At 32.7% G+C, this 23,075-nt stretch overlaps 2 protein-coding genes across 3 annotated transcripts; one reads left to right on the top strand and one right to left on the bottom strand.

The window, feature by feature from the left end:
• Positions 1–492: 492 nt before the first annotated feature.
• Positions 493–19,838, bottom strand: LOC106663328 (adenylosuccinate synthetase). The gene is made up of 10 exons (XM_014388087.1): positions 19,343–19,838; positions 19,152–19,254; positions 10,565–10,695; positions 10,337–10,485; positions 10,059–10,264; positions 9,820–9,974; positions 9,144–9,268; positions 7,036–7,162; positions 6,376–6,496; positions 493–5,284 (listed from the first exon to the last, which is right to left on the bottom strand). The coding sequence occupies exons 1-10, from the start codon at positions 19,457–19,459 to the stop codon at positions 5,232–5,234; spliced, it is 1,287 nt and encodes a 428-aa protein (XP_014243573.1). The 5' UTR covers positions 19,460–19,838; the 3' UTR covers positions 493–5,231.
• Positions 19,839–20,012: 174 nt separating this feature from the next.
• On the top strand, positions 20,013–22,924 carry LOC106663348 (nucleolysin TIAR). Of its 2 annotated transcripts, none has more exons than XM_014388139.2 (2): positions 20,013–21,386; positions 22,550–22,924. In XM_014388139.2, the coding sequence occupies exon 1, from the start codon at positions 20,159–20,161 to the stop codon at positions 21,359–21,361; it is 1,203 nt and encodes a 400-aa protein (XP_014243625.1). In that variant the 5' UTR covers positions 20,013–20,158; the 3' UTR covers positions 21,362–21,386; positions 22,550–22,924. The 2 variants fall into 2 exon arrangements, with proteins under 2 accessions (XP_014243625.1, XP_014243627.1); XM_014388141.2 differs by lacking the exon at positions 22,550–22,924 and adding an exon at positions 21,574–21,708.
• Positions 22,925–23,075: the final 151 nt, after the last annotated feature.

The following is a 23,075-nucleotide window of genomic DNA, read 5'->3' as shown; positions in this document are numbered from 1 at the left end:
GGTTGACAACTACACACTTTTTGATTTCACTTTAACACCAAATATACTCTGTTTAAGCGAATACGCTGCTTCATTGCTTCCATGCCCTACAACTTTTTTACTACTTTTCTGGTGGAATTTGAAAAGAAATTTATGAAGTCTCTCATTGAGTCCTGTTTTTAGGAGAAGGAGAAGGAACTGTTTGTTTTAGCCTTACAAGGCACCAAAATATACAAACATACACGAACAATATATAAATTTTATTTTAAAAATATTTCCTTGTCGCTCTTAACACTGAGAATTCTTCTGAAATATAACGCTTCGGTAGTTGAGTATGAATAAAAACCATATCATATTTGCTAAAACAAAACCATAAATAAACCCAGTGGGCATTACCGGAAAAAAATCCATTTTTTCCTTTTTTTTTTGTAATTGGCACTTATTTAACTGAGTAATCTCAGTGAATGAATTAAGGAATTAAATAACAAATTAATTCTAAATATAAACATATAATTCCAACAATTTTTATATTAAGATGAGCTCAAAAACAAAGAGAAGATAATTTTTGTACAATTCGTACAAACTGTCTTTAACATCCCATAAATATAATCCAATGTATATTATATACACTTTACAAAGAATAACATTGACATTTACATTATATACACTTATTGTCAAAAAATAATGTTGATCGTTAACTGGTGTACATTTTATGAAAATGCCGCTGTGTTTGTTTTAAAGTCAGATGTTAAAGTGTTAGTGTCATCCATTTACAATTTGTTTATTTAGTAATTATTTTAATAATTAAAAACACTAAAATGTCTTATGTATTAAAAGAAATTATGTTTATGATGTGTTGGCACAAATGAGTGTTACACAAGTAGTTGAAATTTTATTTAAGTTGGACGTACGTTCTAAATAATAATTAAAGTATATATATTTCAATTAATATAGGATTTTACATGGTAAACATATTTAAGATGCTATAAATATACGCAAAATGGTTAACTAGTTTTTATTTTATTTTACAACATTTAAACTTACAGGCTAAATGAAACGAACAAAAATATGTACAATAATGTGCCGTTTACATTTGGAATTCAACATTTGAACAGAATTTTTATTTAAAGAAAAATATTAGTAAACTATTTCAAATCTGATCCAAGTGAGGCATAGCCTTATTGTAATACAAAGTTTCTGTTTTCAAATTGATCTTAACCCAAATTTTAAACGGACTAGAAATAAACCATAACTTTGCAATAATTTATCACAATTCCGGGAAACAAAATATTTAGGTAATTGATTGTGATCACAATACTGTAATTTCAATATAAATATAAAAGCCATAATTTGACAATATAATGCACATCTTTATAAAAGCTTGTTTAGATTTTTTTTTTGTTATAAGTAGGATATTAATATTACACAAAATAACTGAAGCATATTATTTTTGAATCGTAAGAGGAGAAATTAAAATATATTTGAGCAAATAACCGCAATAACTATCTTTTTTGTTTACAAAAATTTGGCATTTATCTGCTCTTAGTCATAGTTTAAGACGAAATCATAATTATGAATTCAAACAAAAGTTCGTTAAATTTAGGAAGAGACAAGTTATAAAAATGAAACTAGTTTCAAAACAGGAGTATTTTTTCTACAAGCATGTGCATTATTTGTTGACAATGCATAAGTACTAATACAAATAAGTAATAATAAAAAATGTTCAAATATCACATTTCATCCAATAGTATTTATTTATGGTAACCAAAATTCAATTTACAATTTGCAAAGTAAACCGTTATATTCTGTAATTTATTATTTAAGCACAGGCTAAATTAACAATAATTAGTGTTTTTTTAAATGAAGCGATAAATGTTTTGAATATAAAGCAATTTATAACACATATCTCCAATTGACATCAACAAGTACCGCCCTTTTAACAAATTTGTGTTAAAACTAGGCAAAATAATACTGCTAAATTGACTTTTCATGAACTAAAGATTGTAATAACAAATACAACAAATTGAACATAATAGAGCGGTACAAATGAATGAAATGTAAAAGTTAAATAAAAACAACGTCTGCCTTAATATTCAATAAATGAATTTCACACGTATTATTATGAAGATTACTCAAAATTATAAAAATATTCAATTTATATCCTCAAATTCTTAAAGAAGTGAATGACTAATTGCATAGCACCATTATTGGTAACGTTTCTATATTAGTAGTACAAAATAATGGAAACACACCAACTTCAAACACTCATTTTAGTGAATAAATTTCCATTGTTCATTCAAATTGTAATAATTCAAAATCCTGGTAAAAAAGGCCGTCTTTTGTAATATATAACAGAAGAATGTTTATAATGTACGCTTGAATACAAATCAAAATATGTGGTAACACATTTAAATTATACTCTTTGATATAAATTAAAATGTGCACCTATTTGTAAGAAATAAACTCTAATCAATAAACTAATGACAGATTGTTAATTTTACACAGTTTAATAAATAATAATAACCTAGTGTTTAATGCAATAATTATTTTTTAAACTGGGTAAATAATATAATGCACTGAGTTTACCATCATACCAGTCTTAGACTCCTTGGTAGATATGGTATTTTTAAAGGCACACATTTTTTATTTGTATTTTTTATTTTTACGTTTTTTATCAACTATATTTACAAAAGATTGAAGAACAAATTTTAATAATTGAGCATGATAACACGAATTAAGCAAGCGTTTTAAGTACACTTTCAGTTGGAAAGAAAATTTAATTAGTTTTATTTTTTTGACATTGTCGTTCTATCTGATGTGATCAATTTTAATGAGAATTTCACTTGAGAATATAAACAAAAATCTATTGCAACAGAACAAAAATAAAAATAAGGGACTACAAGTAAAATTGTTTTGCAGCAGCTAATTCACAACCACAATTACAATATATAATACTTCTTTAAGTAATACACTGTTGTAAATAATCATCACTTGTAATTTTAAAAATTAAAAGTTTATAAGGTAATATATTGTCATAACAATACTGTTTATAAAATTCTAATTTTAAATTGGTCAAAAATAATGGAAAGCTAATGGCAGAGGCTCTTAAGGATTGGTTTTAATATATTATTATCCTTTTCAATCTACAATTTTTTAAAATTAATTATCTATTAACCATTTATTAATAAATAAATATTTAACAAGGTTAAACATAAAATTATAACTTTATCAATACAATTTCAAAATTACAATGTGCTACTAAACCAGAAACAAGGGAATTAACAACTTAGGAAACACCGTTTTATTCCTTGTTTAACATAAAATTTTAATTTTTTTATCTAAAAAGACACACAATTATCATTAAAATTGTTATTTATTTAATCAGTGAGGATAAAAAAAAACTTTCTTTTCTATTGTGTTATTGTTTTTAAGATATACTTGTATGCCAGATACTAGCAATGAAGTGTAGGGTAGATTTTTAGGGAAAAAAATTTAAGTTGCTCCAGGCCATGAACTCTCACAAAGGTTCCATCTTTTTAAATGACAAAAAAACTATACTTATAATCCCGCTTGAAAGATTGCTCCGCCCTACGGTTTTTCATATCAATAGATGAGATGAAAAGAACGCGAGGACCAGAAAACAAGAGAACAGGCAATGAACTGTCAATGCAGAAAAAGTTCAAGCAAATAGTAAAATGTCTTTTAGAAATTACGCCGAAGATAATAAATAAGTAGGGAGTGAGTCTACTTTTAATTTTATTGTACCCAGCTGCACCAAACACAATGAATGTTAAAATTACCGCTGTGATTGATGATAAGTGATGGCAAACAGCAAAGTGAAAGCTGATCAATTTTTGATCTCAAAGAAAGAACCATTTAGGAAATGGTAATGACAAGATTGCTTGAATTGGTTCGACAGGATTAAAAACATGATTTTTACTTTTTATAGTAACCACAGAGAACTTTCCTAGGTTTAGGACAGTCCAAATTAAAATTGTCTTGTTTTGTAAGGACATTCACTTTAAAGCTTCCATAACCTCAAAGAGAAAGCCTCTGCTAAGTAATTTGCTTGACTGTAAAGAAAGCTTGTTTGAGACATCAACAGGAAGGTCATTTTAAACCTATTCCTCTTTAATATATTTATTTTAATAACTTCTGAATTAAAGTTTTTATTGGTGCAATCTAGTGTTCATTCCAGTAGGTAGTTTATTCCTTTTCTTTTGATTTTTTTCCCCCAAGTTATATTTCTGACTGTTGTTTTTACTGGAATTTAGTGAAAGTTGGACTTGAAAGTGGTAACCAACAAGGTTTCAAATAACTGTTGCATATTACCATGTCATAATTAAAGTTAATAAAAATTAATGAAATTTAACATTTTTAATTTCTAAATAAATTTAAAATTGTTATAGAAAATATCAACCATGTGTAGGAAATAACATTCCAGGTACTAAGACAAACTAAAATTATTAATTTATTTTTATAACAAACAGCCACAGTGTGGTCTGATTTTAGCAATTAAGTTTAGGACCTAAGCCCCACAAGTGGAGGAAAATTATGTTTACTCTTTCAAATACTGATTGAGTAATTATTGCATATTATTTTTAAAAAAATGAAATTATGAACTATGCAATAATTTCAACAAAGATGGCTATTTCATAATTATATCAATATAATGGAATAATAATTAATGCCCAGTTTACATTTCAAAGAGGAGAATGATGGAGAACAAATGACACCATCCAAACCCACAAAGTTGGTAAATTACTATCAAATAACACTAAATTAAACAATAGTCACCTAATTCTAGATGTAGTGAACTATATGGTGTAATATAAATAAAAGAACAAAAATCGGACAAATGCCACTAAATAAGAACTGAAGCAGCTCATAAATACTTTCAATTCACTCCAATATTATTATATTTAATAATGATCATAGTCCATTCTCAATACAACTAAAAAATGGGAAATCAGCAAATCATAATGAATTTTTTGTTTTTTAAATTGCCTTTGCCAAAAATAAAACTTGCAATGTTAACAAGCTATAACTATTTAAAACAAAAATAAAATAAAAATAAAATGTATTTCTTGATATGTATACAAATATGATACTTAAGCCAGTTTGGTGTTCAAAGTAAGTTTAATTGTAATAAAAAATTTTCCATCCTGCAATTTTTTTATTTTATTATCTGCTTAATGCCTTCTATAGCATTAGTTATAGCCTTCTAAGCAGCAGTAGCTGGTCCACTTTTATTAGTTCACTTCTATAATACATTCTCTTCCTTTGCCAACACCAATCCATTTAACTGAAATAAATAAGATAAAATTAAATTAAAATATAATCATGAAGTGAATGAGTTAATATGCAAATTAAATAAATATACCAGCCACTCATTTAACCCCCAATTATTGTGCACCCAAAAATACCCCAAACACGAATTTTTTGGGAAAATCAAACAATTTATCACAATCTAAACCTTGTTCGCAAAGGTATAAAGAAAAGAAATTGAATATTTTCTAATGATCTAACAACATTGAATTTAGATACAATCGAGTGGTGCTACACACCGTACATCGGAGGGGAATTGGTCCTTACTGATGCAAAAATGTATATTTTTTGTTTACTATAAAAATCTGGTCCGTATTTCGTATTTAATGATTTTAAAGGGTGCAAATATGAATATGTATATATATTTTAGGAACAAAAATATTTTTTGGTCTACTTTACTATAAACTTCTGTTCCCCCACAATTATGAACTTAAAGAACTTAATGTTTGACAAGCAAAGCGTAAATAAAAATTGATTTGTTGACCTTTTAGGGTTTTTAATAGTAGATAACACTGTCTTAAAACTCATCACACTAAAGTTTAGTTTTTATGTTAATCAAATTTCTGTTCAAATCATAAAAATGTCTTGTACATTACAAGAAAAAGTGGAGAGAGTCTACTGTTGGGAAAAGTCGACCAAAATTTGCACGACACTGAATCGCACTGCTTTAATGAGTTATATTCAGAGCATACTGTTAATTGATGTTATATGAAGAAACATTACCACAATTTACCACTAAGTGTAACTAAAAGCATATTCGACACTAGCAATGCCTGGTCGTACTGAAAGGGTGCTACTGTGAAGTTTTTTTCAGGACAAAGCTAGGTTTTTACCTTACCAAGTGTTAGGTGTTTGTAATTTGTATATGTAATAATGCGAATAATATATCTGTTCTGATAAATGGACTGTCTACCTCTATAAAATTACATTAATCAATTCATTTTTTAGAAAACCAGTCAACAAACCAAAATCAATAATGAGTGGTAGATTGATTATATAAATTTAATGTATTATATATTTGTTCTATAATTGTGCATCAATATAGATAAACTGAAAGTCTATAACTACCTGGAACTCCAACCAATTCCTGAATTTTTAATATGTAATCCTTTGCTTCTTGTGGTAAATCTGCGAATTCTCTAACACCTTCAATATTTGATTTCCAGCCTTTCATCTCTAAGAATTCAACCTAAACACAAAATATTATTTTTTATAGATTTTCTTTAAAATGCCATGCAAATAAAAATTTAATATAAGTTTTTTATATTTCGTTAATTAAGGTTTTTAGTTGAGATAAAAAAGTCAGTGTCACGAGCGGGATTTGAATCCACAACCTTAGCCCAACTAAAAACTTAATTAATTTAATATAAAGAAACTTTTTTAAAAACTTTATTATTATTTACTTTATTCAACTTTTACACTAAATTTTTTTTATACGTTTTAGTTTCAGCTGATTAGGTTAACTTTTTTGAGATCTGCGTCACACGACCGCACCTCACGATCTCCAATAGTAAATAAATAGTATACATGTTATATTAAAAAAATACTAGCAGATAATTTCTGATATTGATAATTTTAATTAATGTATTTCTAATAGAACAAAATGTTAGCAAATAAGGAAAAATGGGAAAAATAAAGGGGCAGTGATGACCGTAGTAGTCTCACAGCCCATAAACCTAACAACTGCTACAACTCAAATTTCTTAAGCTAATGCAAAATAAATATTACCTCAACTGTACTGAGTTCGGCTGCACATGATGGGAAGTAATTTATTTTTTGGTTATTTTTCTTATAAAAGACACCAAGTTTGATGCAATCTAATTCATCAAGTATATCAAGCTTTGTAATGCACAATCTGAAATAAACAATAAAAATGATAATATAGACCAATTTTGGTCCCTTATTGACATTTAAATCGATTATATTATGGCTACGCTTTAGCAAACTTACTTCTGTCTTTTAAATAATTAAAAAAAAATATATATATATATAACAAACAAATACATGTAGTTAGTAGTTGTAACAACAAAAACAAGTAGTTACAACTTAATTGACAGTTTGAACAATAATAATAATAACCATCCCTAAGTTGAAAGTTAGCAAATTGTGATGAAATATGAAACAATTATTGTGGTGTAGCCTGATCGTCTCTGATCATCCCTATTTGCTTATTCACACTGGATGACTGAGACATGTTTCAACATCTTCTGTCGATAGTCTGCATAGAGTGTGCCTTTAACAATATGCCGAAACTTGTCTAAAATATCAAACGAGTGAGATCGACAGATCAGTATGACAGCAGACAATCAAGCTCAGGTTTCTATCACACAAAACCTCATCAAAACATTTTGTTGTGTTGATTGTATTAGAGACTCTGCACAACATTTCTGCTATTTCAGGTCACCGTTAAATTTAATGTCTTTCCAATAAGGTAAATGCTATTTGAAGACTTTTTGCCAGATTTTGCTGCTGACACTAAGTTTCCTGGGGAGTTTGTAGTAGTTCAGGTTACAGTCGTATCTTGCAAGTTTGTAAAGAAAGGAACCGTTGTTACGAATTTTCTTGTGAATTCTGACGACAGGTGTGCAAATGCTGAGAACCTGATGGTTGTAGAAGCTCTAACATATAAAGTAAACCTTAATTACCAGGCAATTCAGGGCAAGTTGAGTTTAAATGACATTGAGAACAAAGAGCTTAGCTTAGCAATTTTAGGAAAAGTAAAATAGTACAATGCACAGTTAACCATATACATACTCATTATAGCCACATTCTATACCTGTCTCTTAGAATTTTAGCCTTTAAATTGTATTTAGGTGATTCAAAGAGACTATTTTACAAAAATGCTGTGGCTTTATTGAAGGGAAAATGTATAAGGTTGCTATATGTATTTCTAGCTGACTGTCATTCTTAATTGTATAAATAAAACAGCTAAATAGTTTAATGTTGGAACACCACATATACGAACAATCTTAGGAGGCAGGATTCATGAAGACTTGTACGAATTGTAAAATGTTAATTATAAAATAAACAATTTTATTATATTTTTACATATGTAATATATATTTTTTTTATTTGGACTATATCTCCAACGAAAAACTACTTTGTTGATTTTACTGTCACCTGCTAACAAACACGCTATTCTAAGACAAATAATGTAGGACGATATTTCAGACAGCATTCCGTTAAATCCGCATATGCGCACTTCAATCGATTTAGCACTACTGTTCAAGCTAACGTTATGCAAAATCTCCCTATTTTATGTTACCTATAACTTTCAACTCAAAATATGACAATTTATTTACATACAATTATAATACAGTAGAAAAATGAATTGCTTTTATTCAACTTAACTCTGCTTGTATTAACACTAAATTAGTTTATAAACTTTTTACAAGTAAAGCCGGGTCCAGACGAGTGTAATGTAACACGTAACGTAACGCGTAATGCAAGGCGAATTCTTTGTGTGGACGCTACTACGAGCATTACATGTAACGCTCGCCCAACCGTTCGACCGGATCCATCGGGGTGTCGGTTTTTTGTGTGAACACAAAGGCGCTCGCAGTTCTCGTTTGGACGGCGTTCGTGGCAGTTGTGTAGTGTGGACGTTCATGATGTGGAGTGACGAACAGTCGCTTGAACTTATTGGTTTATACCATGTTCGTAGCAACTGAGTGGAACAGCCCCCTCTTCAAGATTCGCGTTACATGATTCGCGTTGAGTTCGTTTGCCGTCCACACTGTTCACTCTAAATTACACATAATCCACATTACACGTTACACCCGTCTGGACCCGCCTTTATACACAAAACATTGTAATTAAAAACCAAATTCTCCCACCTCGTATAACCGTTGACCATTGAAGTATATTGCAAAACAGGAATATCGAGCCATCCACAACGCCTTCTCCGTTTTGTAGTAACACCATATTCTCCACCCCGAACAACCAACATTTCCCCAACTTCCTATTATAAACAAAATGCACACACATGTTAATAATATACAAACAATACTACAAAGGAATATCATTTAAATGTTTAACTGAACTTTTTGAAGATACATTTTATTTCTGCTCAATCAAGACATGAAACACGTGGGGGTTGTCGGTACCCCCCCCCCCAAATAAAATTCAACTCAAATGTGATTTGAATGGTCTGAATAAATCAACAATAGGCAGTAGTATGAAACTAATGATAAATAAAGTTAAGATAATATACAAAATTTAATGATGTTAATGGGGCTGGCTTTTGTCTATTATCAAACCAAAATTCAAGGATTAAATTAAACTGACTGCAGTGAGGCTATTAGTATCAATTAAGACTCACAATCGTAAAACTCCCTGGTACACAAAGTATTAATACACATTAAATAATTTGTTATTTACAACTTTATTAATAGGATTAGATTAATAATTTGTTTATAGTAAACGAGAAAGATTGAATGCAATTTGAAACTACACAAATCAACACACACACACAAACATATTGCATTTACGTAATTATTAACAAATAGTTACATCAGTTAGTTCTGTGGGAAAAGGTCCATCTCCAACTCTGGTTGTGTAAGCTTTTACAACTCCGACAACATCACCAATTGTTGAAGGTGGAAGGCCCAAACCAGTGCATACACCTCCAATACTACAGTTAGATGATGTTACATAAGGGTAAGTACCTAATAAAGAAATTTTCTATAAAAAAACTGCATGGCTAGATACATTTCTTTTTTTTCATATATGAAAATGTACAAATATAATACCAAAATCTATATCCAACATTGCGGCGTTAGCCCCTTCCACCAGAATATTTTTCCCACTTTTAAGTGCAGAGTGTATGTATGAAACGGTTTCTACAACTAGTGGACGAATTTTCTCGGCATAGTCACGGTATCTCTCAAGCTCCTCCTTAACATTCACCTCAAGATCTGGGAATATCTTTTTGTACATGTTTGCCAGAGAGATAAATCTAAACACAAACATTAAATGTTAATTTACGAAAACTAAAGGTTATGAAATTTACATTTAGAGAAAAATTTACTTTTCGGAAAATGTGTTAAAATCACCGATTAAATCTGCTATTCGTATCCCATTTCTTGTAGCTTTCGATGAATAAGCCGGACCGATACCTTTTTTAGTAGTACCGATTGACATCTTCCCCTTTTCCAGCTCTTGCAATCCATCGACTTGCTATACAAACAAATGTTTTTATACGCTTTAATAATATAATAAACTCCATTAAATTATTTAAAACAAAACATAAACTCACCTGATGGAAGTCAAAAACCATATGTGCCCTATCGGAAATTAATAACCTATCCTTCCAACCGACTAGTCCTTTTGTTTCATTTTGGTGAAGCTCTTCAAATAGTCCTGGCATGTGAACCACCACCCCATTTCCTTTAAACAAATAAAATAGCCATTAAAGAATTAACAGGGGGGAAAAATTGATAATTTAGTCCATTAGGTTTTGTGGAAATGATGAATGATGGAATGAGTGCAAGTAAAAAAAAAAAAGGATTAGGTTTTGTGGTCTGATTAAAGATTAATTAATTTAAAATAATTGATAATTTAGTGTGTAATTTTATGTGAAATCAAATCGGAATCATATTACTACAATCCTCACATAAATTTGCCAAAATGTGTACAAGTACTTTGGAAGACACTGGAGGAATGTCCCTCACATGTGTGTTATGTCTCTCATTTCATTCAACTAAAAGATTCCTTAATTTTTTCTTCAAATGTACACTTGCAATCATGAATTGGTTCCCTAAATAATTTTATCTAGTGATGTTATGGGTTGTTAGTAGGGACAGGATTTATATGTATTCACATATTCACATTTTTTTCTGAGCCTCATACACCGTTTTGTAAACTTTTCTTTTATTTCATGTATTTGTAAATATTTGGAGGATTTTACATATAATTACACATTTTAACTTAATTTACATATTTTTGTCCATATTTAATAAAACAAGCAATAAAATGTTGAAAATTTAAAAAAAGAGCAAGAAAATGTAAGAAGGGTTTCAGAGAATTAAAGATTTCAAGGTGTACCCAAAAAATTTCAAGAATTTAATAATGTACATTATTTTAATAATTTTAAAGATTAAAGATTTAATTTAAAAAAATCAAATTCAACAAATAATAATATAATTAAATTGTAAATTTCCTTAATAAATGAATGGTTGAAGTAGTGAAGAGTGGTCAGGTTTGACGTATTTCAGAAAAATATCTTTTTCATTTTATTTCCGATGTTTCGACCTTTGTTCTGCTCATCTCCCGCCTCAGAAAAATACAAACATATGTTGATTGGAATTTTTAATTTAAATTATACAATGTAAATAATTATGTTAATATAAAGATTGATACAGGTAATTCATACTCACATAAAGTGTAGTGTTATTCTTGTAGTGTCATGTTTGTTTAGTGTATACATGGTGAATTGGTATCCTGCTGTTTTTATAAAAAACTGTATAATTTTTTTTTTTAAACAGCATGTTTTTAATTTACCCAGGCCTTGAAGATGACTTGAACAAAGGTCAAAACATCGGCAATAAAATAAAAAAAAGGTGATTTTTTGAAATACATCTAACCTGACCCCTCCTCACTACTTCAACCTTTTATTAACTACCAGTTTGCTAAACAATACACATTTAATTTAAGTTTTTTTTTTTTCTTTAACTTGTATGTTCTTCCTTTTACTCCTCCTTTTTACACATTATTCAACTAATATGTGCAAATTATAAAATTCTTTTAAAAAAATGCATAATTAAATGTTTTTTATTTTACATATTTTTCTTTTTTACTTGTGTATTTGTTAAAAATAAATATATACATTTGTACATATTTTATTTCACATATAAAACTAGCTCCTAGTTATTAGAGTGTATAGGCTAAATTGTTGATATATTGGGTTGTCCGGAAAATAATGCAGGATTTTGGTATTAAACAAAAAAAAAGAAACTAGTTACTTTAAAGCAATGTTCTTTAATCAAAATAATTTCCNTAATCCTGTAAACGTAAACAGAATATTTTATATAGATTTTTTTTAATGAAAACTTAAAATCCTGCATTATTTTCCGGACAACCCAATAAATAGATATATTATTAAAAAAAAGTTAACAATAAAATTTCAACGTTATCACACTTTATCTCAAAGTTGAAATCAGTTTAGTTCAGCTTTTGTCAGCATTAAACCTCTTTTTTTTGCACGAACAATTATTTTAAATTATATCATCCATGGACTTCTTGAAATTTATTTTTATTGACTACTTATTTAGGGTGTTCTCCCCACTATCAGAGTTTACAAAAGGCTGAAGGGAACCATCATCAGCATGTAAATCATGCTCCATTCTTTTTTTAAATTAAAACATTTTTTAAAATATTATTTGATCATACTAGAATTATCTTAAGTTGTAACAACTGGTTTTGTTTTTTTAATTAAGAAAAATCTGTAGCCACAATTAACATTCAACTGGGCAACTTGGAACTGTTATATTTGTCCAAGGTATCTTTTGAAGATTTTTGAATTTATACAGGCTCAAATCTGCACAGGTACATACAGACATGTGCTGAGTTGAGCCTCTTCCCTTCTCGTAATTCGCCTGCAATTTCAGCTTTTGCTGTTTACAGTAAACTGCTGGCAGGCCTCAAGAATCACCTGGGTGTTGGCAGTTCAGGGTCAAACCTCAGTCTTGCCCATCTAGCCACATAGGTTGGCCTCCGGTGCTGTCAACAGCTAGGCCATTTCAACACCGAATGCATGTAGTTCCTAAATCCAAACCAATTCACACTCTCACTCATTCTTAAATACATTTCCTATTTACACCCCATTCACTCAATTAGGGTTGTGGAGTACTCAATATTCCCCCATTGCATTCACTCTCAACACAACTTTTACATACATTATACAACTAAAATAATTGAGGGTTGATGGGTACTCGATATTCTGCCATCTACCCTCACATTACTAGGTAAACACAACTATTATTACTATATTCGATAGAACTACCCCGTTCCCTCCAAGAATTGAAACAGCAGACCCAAATACCAGCTGCCATGCTCAAGCACAATTCTCAAATCAGGTGTTTTCCTGCTTGCTCTCTGTATAGAGCCAAGGAATTACTCCCTTTAACTTTTGAAGAATTTCTTAATGCATATGCAAAGCATAATCTCATATAATACAAATTATTATATAATTTCTTTTTTATAATTTAAGTGTAGTGATTATGTATATTATGCCGGGTATTAAGTTTATTGATTACGTACATTATGCAAAGTATGAAAAACAAATTAACAAGTTGCATTCAATGTACAGCTGGTAATCAACAATGTATAGCTGTGAAATACCACTTAGTCAGCCACATTTGTAATATTTGGAACTAACGAAAATGCAATTCACATCGTGTATAAGTAAACCTATTCATTATGAAGTTGAGTAGCAGTTTGAGAACGGGGGTAGAACCTTGAAATGTTCAACAAAATAAAATATAAAAGTGCCACTTGAAAGGTCGTTTTTCATATCTTGGAGTGTCGAATAAAGCAAATACGTGTTTCACATATTTTTGCCGGTTCACTGAAAAGCATTGAATCACGGATATGCAACTGAACCCTTCCTAATCTAACCCAACCCAAGCCCACTTCCCAGGAATGCGAAATCAATGACACAAAAATGGTCATACAAAAGAAATTTTTGATTTCAGTTCAAAAACATATCGATGCTAAAAATCTGCCCAATAGAATGGAATAATAAAAACTATGGATTAATTATATTAAGGATATTTTTAAAAATGTTCTGAGTTTTTCAAAATAAAATTTATAGCAGTTTGCACAAAGACACGTTCTTTTGAGCCAAGGCCCATGTAAGTGTTCAGCATGTAAAGAAAGGCTGCTTAATGCATCACAAAACAGGTGGTGCCATACTGGGCAAGTATGCCACCCGTTATGAGAATTGCACTTAACCACTGCGAGTTGATGATTTATGAATAGCAATAAGCCAACAGGAGCTGGAGAAAGAAACTTTGTATTATGTCATCAGATAATAACTCTATTGTTAGTAGTGCTGTGAAAAATTGACAAGTTGCATTCATGAGGAGAGTTACTATGGTAATCTATATCATTTGTGATGCCAATTAGTTACTAATGAGCCGAAAGATTAAGATTAAAATTAGAAAAAAAGTTAGCCTCTTAATGACTTGCGCACCACGACCAGTATTGGTCTATTGTATATCTCCATTGTTGTTTAGAGCTCCTCATTAAAATTAACGCTTTTTACCAGAACCTAAAACTTTATCAAGGAGTCCAGTGTGTATCCTTTAGGAAGGGGTTTTTCCTCACGCAGAAGTAGGGATCATAGCCTACATAAGCCTTCACACCCAACAGAATATGTGTTTCGCTGTCTCTTCTTCTTCCTAGCAATATTGCGCAGGCTTGTTTCTGCTACCCCAAGTCTATATGCCTCTGAAGTCTGCAGTGCCCAGTTAGCAGTCCAACAATGATACCAATCCTTACTCATCCTAGATTTAGTAGTTCTGTCAAGTTTCTGTGATGGCCCTTTGATGAACCATTTTGCGGGCCTTCTGTCTTGGGCTACATTCCCAATGAATGGAAGACTAATCCACTGTCTGATCCATGTTTTGGGCAGTTTGGTATGCCACAAAAGGGTTCAAGTCCAACAGATGTGTCCCGTTTATACATTATAACATAAACATTAAACTACAATAAAACCATAGCATTGTAGAGTTTCTACTGCAATTCTAAACGTTGAAAATAAAATGCTCAAATAAGCTTGCACTTTATAAACCACTAGTCTGGTCATGGGTTGAGTTATCCGGCCCCTTCTATTCGGACCACATGTCTTAATTGACTTTCAAGTTTTTTAAATAACAAGTGCTTGCTGATTTTCAGGAACTTTTCCCTAATGACCACTTAACTGTTTACACCGATGGATCCCTCATGTCTGGTAAGGTTGGATGCTCCTGGTTCTGCCCTAGCATCAATAAAGGGGAATCAATTCCTCTGCCAGCAGAGATATCAATTTATTCGGCGGAATTATTAGCAATTAAGGCAGCGTTAACTTTCTTTACAGTTAATCTCAACCTTCCTACAGCGAATCACATTATAATTTGCCCAGACAGCCTCAGTGCAATTCAGTGCTTGCAAAACACATTTACTAACATCAAAAATTATATTGTAGCTGACATAAAAAAGACTTAACAACTTTTCCACTTAAAACAACACCCTAATTGTGACAAATGCGGAGTTAAAGGAGGACCTAACGCACATAACAATTCACTGCAGCCAGCATTTGTCAGCCAGAAATAAATTCTACCAGGATCTGGAGAAAGAGGGAGTAGAACACCCAACTACGGAAAGTAGAGCTCTATTCAAGAATCCCAGTGTGTATAACTTGATAATAAAATTTTTAAATGATGTGTCTGTGAAAATATAATATGAACTGTTTAAATTGTATATATTCTTTGTACCATGGCTGTATAATTTTTTGATGCCAAAATAATAAAAAAAAAATTTCAAGTAAGTTGTTGATTTATCATTATAATTTATATATGTATATTGGAGCGTAACATTGATTGTACTGAAATAGTGTCCTGAGGAAGGCATTAAATATAGTCGAAAGCTCGATAGAAGAAAAAGAAGTGGTTTTTTGTCACCTACAAGGCTTCATCCCCGATCCCTTTATTCAATATTTATCAAGAAGGCTGATATTACATTCAACTAAATAAGAGTGATCAAGTTAGAATAATTAAAATGTGCTTCCATTATCACATCCCTTCTTTTTAACCTAGATTATGGTTATCACTTTATCACTCTGACCTCAAAACAAAAAATTTCAATTTTTTTTCTTTAAACATTATTCTTATTTATTAATGAACAAGAGAGAAAGAAAGAAAGAAAGAGAAGAGAGAGAAGAAGAAGAGAAAAGAAGAGAGAGAGAGAGAGAGAGAGAGAGAGAGAGAGAGAGAGAGAGAGAGAGAGAGAGAGAGAGAGAGAGAGAATATGGTAGTAAAACTATTACAAACCACTCCATTCCATTCGATGACATGCTTCAAAATATTTTTAAAAGCTGTAAACTACAAACTTTGAATTTTTTTTTGTCTTCTGTTTTACATATTAGCCTGAGGATGGTACTTGTGCTGGTTGATTTATATCGGGGAAGGGGAGCATGTTAGAAAATTACAGGGGCGATGATGGGAATCAAACCCACGACCACAGGACTATGAGCCGAGTCTATCAAGCTAGCTTTGATATTTAATATTTACAACTAAGGTATTAACAGCAGGTATTTTTGGATACTGCACTGACCTCCTGTAATCACCTATAACCCAACCGGCCAGCAGATGTCAGGAAGAACAATTTTTGGAAAAGGCAATTTATTTCCTACCCATCAACTTNGGAGGATGGGGTCAAGTCCCAAGGAAGACTGTCTAGTTCAAAAGGGGTTAGGGCGGTTGTGTAAGCATTTCTTGCTTCTCTACTGTTAAAAGAGACAAAAGAAAAAACTGTTTATAGTTTCATATATCAAGGATTTCAGATTATTTCATCGTTTTCTGGGATTTTTTTTTTCTCCTGAAACTAGAATCAATATTGCTTCTTTGGCAAGTTATATGCAACTTGGTCATTTTAAGAAACACGCAGTGTTTTAAAAAACAAATCATGACGACATCTCGAAAATTCTAGAGAGTTTGATAACAATTTCTCCAATCAAATAATTTTGTATAATTAAAAATTCAGAGCACACTTTTAACATGATAGACAATAAACAGTTAATGCATTTTTTTTTTCAACTGTGTTGTAAGTACATATACACTGAAAGTGGAAGGGAGGAAAAAGAAAGAAATAGAAATCCTTTTACACTCTTCAGTTTAAAAATAAGGAAATTGGTTCAATTTCTTCCTCTCTAGAGCCAACTTGTCGAGTGGTCTTTAAAATTGTTTTCTTTGAGGAAACAAATTTGAGTATTTTTTTCCCCTTAAAAGCATGGTGGTTGACCAACAACAAAGGTAGAATTCATTACATTTTTTTTTTTTTGTCTTTAAGGGTAAATATACACCAAAGCACATGGAGCTTATATAACTCATTGGCTGCAGAACATCCACACGTCTGAGTACTCCGATGGTAACTTGTGAGGCGAGCCCGTTCATTTGTGTAACTTCCTTTGCATTTTAAAGACTACCCCAATAATTCAGGCCCAAGAAACATTTTGGTGTCCGCCGCTTCGCAATCGACGCAGTAATAAACTTGTACCATAAGAATCGATAGTTTTAAGGTGGCTCGAGACACGGGATTCGCCGAATGTCAAGCAAAGGTACAGACTAGTACGGATGGGTGCTTTGACATTTGCTGAGCTACAATAGTCAGAGTTTGCTGTGCTTGGCTATTGTCGGTTTTCTTGTCCGCTTCGAAGTGCATGAATATTTGTGAAGAAACCGCACTCAAAGCATCCACACATTCAGTAATCAACTGCAACTTTACATACCTCACAACTATTGAGTAAGGTTAACGGTCAATTACTAAGCGTTAGTGATAAAAAGATTAAAACCCCTTCAGGGAAAAAGCACTTTCAGGTAGTCACCCCTTGTGATTATAATTACAGTCTGGATGATGACCATAACATGACATAACATAGACTGCTACACAGATGGATCACTTATCAAAGGAAGAGGGAGTGGTGCAGGAATCTACATACCAAAATTAGGAACCAGCATCTCCTCCCCTCTTGGCAATAACACGTCCGTTTTTCAGGCGGAAATCTGGGCCATCAATGTGAGTTGTAGAACACTTATGGAAAATAAAATTAAGGGAAAAGATATTAAAATCTTTTCTGACAGTCAGGCTAGTCTTAGGACATTACAAAAAGATTTGTCAACCTCATGATTGGTGGAGGAAACTATAGATCTTATCAATAGGATCTCTTTCAGGTTTGGGAATAAGGTGACCCAGCACATAAAGGACACTTTTGCAATGAAAAGGTGGATGGCCTAGCCAAAGAAGGTTCTAATATTGCGTTTGTCGGGCCACAACTGGTATTACCTCACTCTAAGAGCACAGCGAAAGAGAGTATCAATAACTGGGGCATGAAACAATTCTTTAGGGAGTGGAATTTATCCCCCGGACACAGCCAATCGAAAGAGTTTGTTAAGGTGATCAAACCACCAGAATCGAAATGGCTATTCTCTATCTCAAGGAAGGGAATTAGGAGGCTGATAGGTATTCTGACGGACCACTGCCCACTGAGAAGACACCTCTTCGTAATGGGTCTCCTACCAGATCCCTTTTGCCGCTTCTGTGAAATAAAAGAAGAAACGGCAAGGCACTACCTCGCAGAGTGTGATAGGTATGCTAGGTCTAGATTTGAAATCTTTGAAGGAGAGGACATCACCAAATCACTCCCCGAGATAAAATGGTCCAAAATCTTGGGGTTTGTGAACAAGTCCAAGAGGTTTATGCAGGACACGTGAGAGCCACCTTTATACAGCTCCACCAAGAATGAAATTATAATGATATAGTCATCGTTATAACTTCATTCTTGCTTTATTACTTAAGACTGAATCAAATCAGGGCTGCCATGGGAGACAATCCTGGCTAAAATCAATTTTCCCACCTCAAGCCTTAAACACTTTTGAGGCAGTAACATGGATGAGCCATGATGGGCCTTGCTTATGACCCCTTAATAGTCTAACCAGGCCATATGCACGTTTTTTTTTTATTTTATAGTCATGTAGCGTGTTGGATAGTCGTACATTGATTGAAAATTGATTTGAGCCATAAAGTGGATAAGTATTGGAAGGTGAAAGAAATGAAGAGTGCATTTAAAAATGTATCTCACAGCTTACCAATGATTGAAATGCATTTGGGGTTGATGATGCCACTGGGCAAAAGGTGGAAGTCGAACTCCTGTTTTTCGACGACGACCGTATGGCCAGCGTTGTTCCCGCCCTGTCGAAAGAAAAAGACAAAAAAAATCATGCTTCGACAAAACGACTGACATAGGTCATCGGTTTGTTTAATTTATTTCATTGAATACCTGACATCTGCAGACGAGATCAGCGGAAGTGGCGAGCATGTCGACGACTTTGCCCTTGCCTTCGTCGCCCCACTGAGCGCCCAGAACGACTGTGACTTTGTTCTGCATTTTGGACATAAACGCGCTGGAGTTGAGGGCCTTTCGGAGCTGCAGACGCAAGATCGAAAGTGGTCCCACGTCGGGGGAAAACAAACGAGAGCCGGAAAAGAAAATTAAAACTAAAACGCCCCCAGCAACGTGCTCGAGTGTCGACCGGAGGAAAACTGCTGGACGACACTCGACTCCCGTAAGAATCGTGGGTTTACACGAAAATAAGGTTACATTATTAAAACGCTAAATTTGAAAGGGAAAAAAAACCCAAGTTAGATGATAAAAAGTGAAAAGAATGGAGAATCGACGATGGGATTTTAATTAAATTCGCTTTACCGGGGTTTCAATTGCGATAAAATTGAATTTTTTGTTTCCAAATGTATGCAGGGGTGCCGGATCACAAAGTGGGAAGAGCAAAGGCGGAGAGAAAAGTCTAATACATTTAAAAAAAAGGCCAATTAATTTAAATGGAACGGATTCAATAAATTGTTTAAATTCCGTCTTAAATAAAATCGGGTGGGACGGAACGTAAAAAAAGGAGTATGAATCGCAGACAGCGTCGCCGTCTGCGATTCATGTCGACATTGGCTTAAAGCTTCTTCACAATACTTGTGTGAGTTGTGGTTTTGGTTTAGTTGTAAGGCCGTGTTAATTTTTGTCTTGTGTGGAATATTCGTGGAAAATAGATTTTTCGCATAGACGTTCGTTGAAATAAAAGTGTGAAGGATGAGCGAAGAGAGTAACCCAACTACTCTATACGTTGGGAACTTGGATCACAGCGTCTCGGAAGAATTGCTGTGTGCGTTATTTTCACAGATCGGCCCAGTCAAAGGATGCAAAGTCATAAGGGAGCCGGGTAACGATCCTTATGCTTTTGTGGATTTTATCAGCCACCCGGGTGCTGCGACGGCTTTGGCGGCGATGAACAAAAGGCTTTTTTTGGAGAAAGAAATGAAGGTTAATTGGGCAACGTCCCCCGGCAACACACCGAAACTGGACACGAGCAATCACCATCATATATTCGTCGGGGATTTGAGTCCCGAAATCGAGACCCAAGCCCTAAGGGACGCGTTCGCCCCATTCGGCGAGATATCCAATTGTCGCATCGTCCGCGATCCACAGACCCTCAAGTCGAAAGGGTACGCGTTCGTGTCTTTCGTCAAGAAAGCCGAAGCGGAAAACGCGATATTGGCCATGAACGGCCAATGGTTGGGGAGCCGTAGCATAAGGACCAATTGGTCGACGAGGAAACCTCCGCCTCCAAGGGACACGAGGAACAGGCAGAACAATGCGAAGGCGCCGACTTTCGACGAAGTCTACAACCAGTCGAGCCCGACCAACTGCACGGTCTACTGCGGTGGATTCGTCAACGGCATCAACGACGACCTTATGGAAAAGGTATTCTCCCAATTCGGTACTATTAAGGATATTAGATGCTTCAAAGACAAGGGTTACGCCTTCATCAAGTTCATGACTAAAGAGGCCGCTACGCATGCTATCGAAACGATTCACAATACCGAAATCAGTGGACAGATCGTCAAGTGTTTCTGGGGGAAAGAGACATCGGATCCGAACAACGCCGCAAACATGAATAACACGACCAACGCCAACCAGGTCAGCGCAGCGCAATGGCCTTACATGTACGGTAACATGGGATATTGGTATCCGCAGGGGTACTCGGCTGCCCCCGGAACCCACATGCAACAGCAATACCTCCAGGGTATGCAAGGATATCCGTACGGTCAGTTCGGTTACCAACAGAATTATGTAGGTAGGATGGGGATGCAAATGCCAGCCGGCTCGTGGCCCGGGATGGCAGCCCCATCCGGCAGCGCACAGCCCAATTCTCAACAAATGCCGCAGTCTTCAGCTATGCAACCGGCCAACACGATGATGCCCTATTCGATGCAACAGTTTCAAACACAGTGACATATTTCAATATTGTAAATATAATGTAAGTTATTTTTCTGTTAATCAATTCTAATACATTTCTCCCTCCCCCCTCTTTTATCGTAATAATAACAATATATGTAAAACCGTAAAGTAAAAGCCTGATAGCCAAAATAGACTGTAGAAATAATTCTTTGAATTTTCTTTCAGATTTGATTTTGTTTTTCTTTTTTGTTTTTCTTTTTTTTCAGCTCAACATTGACAATATCCAAATCTCAATTAAGCTTTCCACTAAAAGTGACCTAAGTTCAAAAGTGTTTCTTTTATTGGTTGTCTTTTTTTATTACACAAATAATAAATACAATTATATTATTTGTACTTTTTAATTTCTAAATTTGATTTGATTTAATCAAAACCTCTCGTTAGTATATTATATATATCATATATTATGTGCGTTGTGTATATACATGTATATATAATAATATATGTTATATATAAATATATGTTACATTATCACCATGCTATACACAACTGAAATGCTAATAAAATGTTCTACCTTGGTGCAGTTTTCGTTCATTATCATCGATTAATTTGAACGACAGTTTAATATTAATCACAGCCTTAATGTTGTTGGTTTTTTTATATGAATAAAAATACAAAAGGTATATTTATCTTGTTTTCCTTGGCTCATGATATTTTTGTAACCCTGCATTCCCCAAAATTCTTAGCATTAGAAGTTGTTAATAGATTGGGACAAATTTGCAATTTTTTTTTTTTTAACAAGATTAATAGAAGACCATTTCATTTGACTAATTTCTTTCTATATAATATATATAAACGCGTACTGTATTTTTTCATGTTCATAGGAGCACTGTAATAATAGTACAGAAATTATGCTTAATGTCACACCAACATTCAGAATGAACGACAAATTATGATTCAACATTATTCATTTTAGGCTAGGTTTTTTGCATTTATACATTTTATAAACGAAAAATGAAAATAAATATATATTTTTTTATTAAAAAAATAATCGTTAAAAAAATAAAGCAATAGTAGTTAAAAAAAAATCTGTAGGCTAAGATTTTTTTTTAATGTTATCCTCCCAGTTGTGTTAATAGACATTCTGTAGTCTGTATATATCACATACGTATATATTACATTACATTTTTCTTTTTAATGAAACGTTAACAATCATTATTTATTTTCTTTTTCTTTTTATTTCAGAAACTGATGCATTAAAATTCAGAAGAATTTAATCGACCCGTTTAAAAATATTATTTTAAAAAAAATTTAAAAAAGCAAAAAAAAAATAGTGTGTAGTATTTAGAATAGTCCAGGCACGTCTGGATTAATTCATGAATTAAGGGGCAAATGGTTTATTTATTGCCATAGATGACGGTCAAGGGGGCGAATATAGATAATTAACAATCTTTTTGTACAGATAATTAATAACCACGCTTCCAACTAGGTTTTTTATACATGTGAGTGTAATACTGTGTATGTGAGGGTGTGATGCGATACATAGGGGAATAAAATATATTTTAGTCACAAGTCTTTTTCTTTCTTTCTTTCTTTTTTTTTTTTTTTTTTACAATCTTGAATTTATTTATTAAATTTTTTATGTCTAATGTAACAATTGACGAAGGTATACATATTATTGACTTCTAATTTATGTTTAAAAATGTGCATTTAGGTTCAGTGTTTTTTTAAACATAAATTCAGGACATTTAAAAGCATATTGTAGAAACAG

The sequence above is a fragment of the Cimex lectularius genome, unplaced genomic scaffold (genome assembly GCF_000648675.2).
Source record: "Cimex lectularius strain Harlan isolate CLEC.00 unplaced genomic scaffold, Clec_2.1 scaffold78, whole genome shotgun sequence".
NCBI classification, from domain to species: Eukaryota; Metazoa; Arthropoda; class Insecta; order Hemiptera; family Cimicidae; genus Cimex; species Cimex lectularius.
The sequence above is the reverse complement of the archived record's forward strand: the minus strand, read 5'-3'. Positions and strand labels throughout refer to the sequence as shown.

Excerpts from the sequence above, each read along its gene's own strand:
- LOC106663328 (XM_014388087.1), bottom strand. The coding sequence starts at position 19,459 with ATGTCCAAAATGCAGAACAAAGTCACAGTCGTTCTGGGCGCTCAGTGG. Across the intron at positions 10,696-19,151 it reads CAAATGCATTTCAATCATTG|GAAATGGGGTGGTGGTTCAC; the intron begins GTAAGCTGTGAG and ends ATTTGTTTAAAG. Across the intron at positions 10,265-10,336 it reads TTTAACACATTTTCCGAAAA|ATTTATCTCTCTGGCAAACA; the intron begins GTAAATTTTTCT and ends GTTTGTGTTTAG.
- LOC106663348 (XM_014388139.2), top strand. The coding sequence starts at position 20,159 with ATGAGCGAAGAGAGTAACCCAACTACTCTATACGTTGGGAACTTGGAT.